At 39.6% G+C, this 7,221-nt stretch overlaps 1 protein-coding gene across 1 annotated transcript in view; it reads right to left on the bottom strand.

The window, feature by feature from the left end:
* Positions 1-7,221, bottom strand: part of CASK (calcium/calmodulin dependent serine protein kinase) — a gene marked incomplete at its 3' end in the record, with an annotated part of 276,912 nt that overhangs the window by 105,159 nt on the left and 164,532 nt on the right. Inside the window, exon 9 of the mRNA XM_077768526.1 lies at positions 2,451-2,550. Coding sequence (XP_077624652.1) covers positions 2,451-2,550 — 100 coding nt within the window. The remainder of the gene's footprint in view (positions 1-2,450; positions 2,551-7,221) is intronic.

The raw sequence follows: 7,221 nt of genomic DNA, 5'->3' as shown, positions 1-7,221 counted from the left end.
ACAAGATTTTTAAGATCCAGAAATTTAAAAAAAAAGGTGTGACTGCAGGAAAGGGAAGCAAGAGGGAATGTGAAATTGTGAACAACTAATTCAAGAGCTAGCAGGCTACCCGCAAGACAGTGGGGGAAATTTCATTTTTGTTTAAAAAGCAAATGCTGTAGTCAGAAGCTATTTCGACCATATCACTTACAGACTGTACTGAAAAACAAAAAACTGGGCAATAAAAATGTATTTGATGGAAAATTAAGCATGTCTATAACTATGGACAATTCCTTCCCTAAAAGAAAAATCTGACATTTTAACAGAAAGGAACACTTAAAAGCTCATTAAACTCTCACCAGGCAGAGATACATATTAAGGAGCAATAGTAAAGGTCAGGTCTGTGAAGCTATTTCAAGTATCATACTGCTCCCCAGACCCGATTTTAAGATGAAAATGGTATTAGATCTTGACCGAAAACGTCTCAATATAGTCCAAGTTTGTGGCTGCATCATGTAGTCACAATATGACTTAACACCATTACTGGGTCCACTCGCACTAGATGGGTCTAATGTAAACAGTGTGGAGGGAAGGGAGATGTTTTGAGCTAACAAACACCAACCCCAGTGCTATAGGTGGAGGGAACAAAATGGACTGGAAGGGAAAAAAAAAAAAAGACAGATATGAAGCAACAGGGAGCTGGGGAGTGTACCTATAAACGTAACTACAGCCTTGCCTTTCATGTGGTAAGGGCTCTGGATAATCACAAAGTCAGAGCAAGAGGAAACCAGCAAGGCTTTCTCTTCAGAGAGTCATCTTTTCTGAGATTCCCATTTCTGAATGTTTTTGGAAATCACCTTCACTCAAAAGAGGAAGATTCACATCCCAATTGGTGAAGGTCAAAATGAGGAACTACACAGTGGCTGTACTGGGGAAACTCAATCCCGTTCTTTTCCACCAGGTGTAAGAAGCACATACCAACTGGTAAGAAAACGTGTGCACGAGAACTTGTCTGTGCACATACGTGTATAAACACAGGGAAGGAAGCAGCAGAAATACTGACGAATGCTCATAGTGGTGAAGGACCACCACTAGCAATAAAGGGAGAATGGATGTGAGAATGCTTCTTGAGTCCAATGGTAATAAACCGAACATCGAATGAGCCAGCCCAAAAGTACAAACATCAAACCAATAGCACAAAGGCAACCACATGGCAGATACTGAGGGACTCTAATGTGAGAAGGGAGAAAAGCTCAGGGTGGAGGGCATAGGATTCAGATGTAAATACATACATAAATGAAATTTTGAAAGTATAACACACACATATGTGCATTTATATAAACGTATAAATGGATGCTACAGATTTTTATTTTTTTATTATTAAAATATTATTAAACATTTATTTGTGAGGGACAGAGAGAGCACGAGTGGGAGAGGGGCCGAGAGAGAGAGGGAAGCACAGAATCTGAAGCAGGCTCCAGGCTCTGAGCTGTCAGCACAAAGCCCAATGTGGGGCTCAAACCCACGAACTGTGAGATCATGACCTGAGTTGAAGTAGGACCCTTAACTGACTGAGCCACCCAGATGCCCCAGGATACCACAAATTTTTAATAAATGATCCTTGAGAATACCTCACTAATAAAATGGAAATCTGAGCACTTTATAAAATAATTTTCTGAACAGTGGGTTTTTCGCCCCCAGGAGTACCTATTTGATCCAAATAGGTAACCCTTTCGTGTTCTCCTATGAATGCTTGTATACATGTGTTATAGGCGTCATAAAAAAGAGAGGAACTTGTAAGTTGTTTTGAGAGATTATTCACACGACACATTTACATTGAAAGATAAAATTAAAAGTAATATTGTCCCAAGGTCTGATCTGCCATGGTTGACAGGGGAAAATCCTGTATCAGGAGTTTTTTTGTTGGGGGCGCCTGGGTGGCTCAGTTGGTTAAGTGCCCAACTCTTGATTTCAGTTCAGGTCATGATCTCACAGTTTGTGCATTTGAGCCCTGAGTTGGGCTCTGCACTGAAAGAGCTTGAGATTCTCTCTGTCCCTTTCTCTGCCCCTCCCCTGCTCATGCATGCTCTCTCTCAAAATTAATAAACGTTAAAAATAATAAAGTTTTTTGTTGGGGTGTAAGGTAATAAGAAAGATCCAAAAAGACTGACTACAATATTGGATTGGATGAACTGCGATGTTGGGTCTGGAGTGGGAAAAAGGGAAGAAGTATTTCTGAGGTAAAAAGAAAACAGAGAAATGGTGGTTTTGGAAGAGCAGGGGAAAGCAACTTCGGTAGTAAAATTAAAAGGAAGCAGACACATATGGATGGAATTTGGTTATTGACAAACTTCCTCAGAATTCCTTGGGAGATCTGACTAGATTCACAGGAAAAGTTTATTTACAGTGGAAGACAAAGGATGTAGACACCAAATAATTCACACTGGTTAATGAACGAATGATCCAGTTACCTGAGGAGGTAGGGTCTTCGGAAAAATCTGGCAACTCTTCGGGGGGGTCACCATAGAACGAGTTGAATTTGTGACTTGACACAGCTGCTAGTACTGCACCCTAAAACAAAAACATGGGAAAAAATATTAAAACACATACATATAAAAAAGTTCATTAACAAATATGAGGATTTTCAGAAAGTCAAACCTGTAAGAGGTGACAACTAGAAGAGGGATAGCTTTTAAATGAGTTTGATTCTTTCAAATTAATCACATGGGCATATACGAAAACACCGGGGAGGATTGGGAAGGTCCATGAAACCATTTACATCTTGAACTCAATCACGTACCACAAAATGAAATATTCTGCAGACACTACGAAATGATGCTGAAGGATGTTTAAAAAAACAGAAAGATGCTTGTGAGTTACATAAAAAAGGTTTTAAAACAATCTGTAGTATGACCTCAGTTTGGGGAAAAAGAGGTTAATATAGATAAAAAGACCAAACATATACCAAAATGTTAATAGCATTATCTCTGGGAAGTAGGAAAGAGTCACTTTTCCTTTTTTAAAATCTCTGCCCCCCGTCTTTTTGTTAACAGTGACTATGTGTTACTCTCAATCAATCAGGCCANAGACAACTCCTTTTATTATTTTTTTTAAAGATTTTATTTTTTAAGTAATCTCTCTATCCAACATGGGGCTCAAACCCACAACCTTGAGCTCAAGAGTTGCACGCTCCACTGACTGAGCCAGCAAGGCGCCCCCTATAGGTGACTCTGTAAACAACATGCATAGGTTGCCCTGATTCCTCGTTGAGAATTACTGTCATCTGGAGTGTGTGACATCCCTTAGGACTGCTGGGTGGAGAAATGTTGGGAATTGTTTCAGTAACAATTAGAACAATATGAGTTGTTTTGTGAAACTGTTCAATTGTGCGACTGTTAGGTGGGAGTCAGAATATCTGGGTATGTTCCTTGGCTGGTCCACTTTCCAGCTGCCTGATACTACCTGAGTCAGTATTAAAAATGACATAACTTACCTTACAGGATTGTCAAAAGTTGTAATGTATATGAAAGTGTTTTGTGAACCGTAAAGCATTTTGTAAGTGCAAACTGTCACTAAGCTTAGTAATATAGAGCTAGAACGTGAGCATAGCCTTTTGCTGGTCGAGGTGGAATTACTCATTTAGGTAGTTTAAGGATTCAATCACTTACGCAGTCTACATTTTAAGTATTGAACTTGAGGATTTTTCTGAAAAGAAAAATAAATCTTTTTTTTAAGTTTATTTATTTTGAGAGAGAGGGAGGGAGAGAAAGAAAGGAGCGGGGCACGTGTGGTGGAGGGGCAGGAAGAGAAGGAGCACAGAGCCCGACATGGGGCTTGATATCATGAACTGGGCAATCATGACCTGAGCCAAAATCAAGAGCCAGTTGTTTAACCTACTGAGCCACCCAGGCGACCCAGAAAGATAAATCTTTTTAGGCATTTATTAAATATATGAAAACACTAAAAGAAACACATTTCTACAAGTTTCATTTTTGGGGGGGGGTCGTGTTAGGGTTTCTTTCTACAAATATAAGTTGAATTGAACTGAATTCAGAAAGGGAAGGGCAAAAAACAGAGAAGTGCTCTTGATGATATCATCCCAAGCAACTTGTTAGTTTTTTGTTTTAAAGATTTTTAAGTAATCTCTACACCCAATGTGGGACTTGAACTCACAACCCTGAGATCAAGAATTGCAAGTTCTTCGGACTGAGCCAGGCAGGAGCCCCAACTTTTCAGACTTCTGAAAGTCTAGGGTTAATGTATGAGAGGTCCTTATGCGGAATTNTATAGTAGAAGCTTATTTCATTTTACATATATACATGTTCCCTAAAAAGCTGGGTGGGAATGGAATTTTTATGTATCAAAAGTTTCCCACACACTGAAACTAAATTTTAGAGATGCTTTATTTTTATTTCCAAATGAAGTTCAACAGAGTTTCTTAATATGGTGGGTTTATATCTCAAGGCATGGTCTAGTTACTACTGTGATCAAAGATCTAGAAATAACTTCTTCCAGGAAAGCACTGCTTCAAAGAGCCTTGAGAGGTAAATTCTTTTAAAACAATAGTAGCAAGTTCCTAATTTATCTTATGGTTAGCAGTTTTCTTTATTTAGTTCTCTCAACTCAGTGACTGCATGTGGTTTGGATATTCAATGCAAAGCTATTATGTAAAACAGCAAAAACGGTTCCAAAGCAGTTTATGGATTTATAGAATTATAATCTTAGGAGATAATTCATTCTAAGAGACTCATTTTGCATATGAGGAAACTGAGGTCCAGAGAGGCTTAGCAACCTGTTAAGGTCGCTGCCAACTTAGAGATAAAATCAAGAGTAGACAGAATGGAGGTCCTCTGACTACTCTCCCAAGTGCAAGGGCTTTTACTCTACCAGGGGTCAAAAATCTTTTTCTGTAAAGGGCCAGACGGTAAATATTTTAGGTGTGTAGGGCATATGGTTGCTGTTGCCACTATTCACTTCTGCCATTGTAGCGTGAAAGCAGCCACAGGCAATGTGTACACGAATGTTCACTGCTATATTCCAATAAAACTTTACATGTGAACATAGGCGATGGGCCAGATTGGGCACCCAGGCCATAGTGTGCCAACTCCTGTACTACATTATTGCTATGAAAGAGACCGTGGGTACAGCAACACCAGTCTAGATCTTATACAGGTAGTTCTTCAAGCTTCCCAGTTTATTACATCTTTGACAAAGAAATTTTCTACCTACTTTAATTTAGAAGGGAAATGTTAGAATGTTCTGAGAGTGAAACATAACAGTTGTTAGTTAAGACTATTCAGATAGTCTTAACTATCTGCTGCTAAGATAACGAGCATTAAAGATGCAATTTTGGACTAAGCAAGTTAGGCAGATTCTAAATTCAAACAAAAAGAGAACTACAAGTAATTAATTCTCAACTCAATCTTAACTATTGTTAGTATGTCAAACATCAAAATGGAATGCTCCGTTAGATGATTCTGTGTCTCATTTAAGGAAGTGGAAAACAAGAAAACAGGTGGCGCAGACTTCCACTAAGTTGAACTACTGAATGCACTTAAGGAGGCAATGGAGTCATTTAAAATAATTTTTTAATGTTTATTTATTTTTGAGAGAGAAAGAGACAGAGAACAAGTGGGGGAGGGGCAGAGAGAAAGGGAGACGGAGAATCCGAAGCAGACTCCAGGCTCTGAGCTGTCAGCACAGAGCCTGATGCGGGGCTCGAACTCATGAACTGTGAGGTCATGACCTGAGCCAAAGTTGGATGCTTAACCGACTGAGATACCCAGGTGCCTCTAAGGAGGCAACAGAGTTATTAAGAAAGGCACAGGAGGACTTGCTGACTTGAAGCCACTGCTAAGGGCTAATACTCCCTTTTTCGGTGCTCCCTGAGCTCAGAAACAAGCACCATGGGGTCTGATAGGCACAACAGCAGGGAGGTACATTTTAAAAAGTCTAGATACAAGACACACAAGTTTGAGATAACACAGAGAATAACTGGCTTTGCACCCAAGTGGCAAAATAACACACAGTCACATTGTAATATACTAAGGGGTCAAAACCCATCACAGGGCTAAACAAGTCCACAGGTGACATAAGGATTTGAGAAAGGATCATCTTACTAGGGTTCAGAGCACTGAACTTCAAGCCCTAAAAAGGGTGAAGGACGTGGAGAGGTTGAGGCTGAACAGAGATGATCCAGAAGGCTGGAAAATCATTTCAAGGTAGAAGTGTTAAAGGATTTGGGTTGATTACATGTAAGAAATAGGCCCTAGATAATGAGGGGAGAGGCTCAATTACATCAGAGTTCCCGAGCTCTGTCCATATAGTCACAAGCAATGCTATCATTCAGTAGAGTCAGCACAGTCTATGTGTGTAGGATACTCAAACAAAATCAGATGCAGGTCTAAAAACAGGAATTTTTTTTTATCACATAAGTTGGGCCATCTGACCAAAGTTAGCTATGCTATCTCTTCTGAAGAAGGTTAACAATGAGACTTGCAAGTGTAGTAGATAGGACTATATTTAAGAGCAACTGCACAGAACAGATATCATAGGAATCTTTTTGGACTGTGTGAAAGTATTTTATAAAGATGGTCTATGAATGTACACAATAGCTAGAAAGCCTAACTTAGGAAGTAATATGTCCTATATTTCAGAATCAGAAGCTAATAGAATCTCTTTGTAAAGTCAATGGAGAAAGATCTAAATCACTTCCGATTATTATCTATGGAACTGTTTATACTGGAGTAAGTTTTCAGAATCAGCCATGCCTTTCAGACACCAGGGTTACTGCTCTGAGTAGCTGGAGCCCATGGCTGATGTGCTGACTTAGGGCCTCTGTACCACCCCTTACTACAGGAGAGGACTGTATGTAAATGCTGGCTTTCATCAGGGCACAAAGGTCCTGATAAGTCCTTAAGTTAGCTCTTTGTTGGAATTTACAGAAAGGAGCAGCCTGCCAAAAGGCAGCTGTTAGAGCTTCTTGGTCTACCTTTCAGGTGATGTTTAGGGGTAAGCATTACTTTTGGAGGTGCCAAGACTCCTGATGGTGCTGTACAACAGAACTTTCTGGGATGACGGAAATGTTCTATACTGGTACTGTTCAGTATAGCAGCTGTCAGTCGCATGTGGTACCGAACACTTCATATGTGGCTAGTGCAACTGAGAAATCAAGCTTAAAATCTCATTTGATATTCATGAATTAAAATTAAAATGTAAGCAGTCACATATGGCCAGTGGCTA

Source organism: Crocuta crocuta, unplaced genomic scaffold, assembly GCF_008692635.1.
Source record: "Crocuta crocuta isolate KB4526 unplaced genomic scaffold, BGI_CrCroc_1.0 scaffold467, whole genome shotgun sequence".
NCBI classification, from domain to species: domain Eukaryota; kingdom Metazoa; phylum Chordata; class Mammalia; order Carnivora; family Hyaenidae; genus Crocuta; species Crocuta crocuta.
Note: the sequence above shows the minus strand (reverse complement) of the source record. Positions and strands in the feature narration are given on the sequence as shown.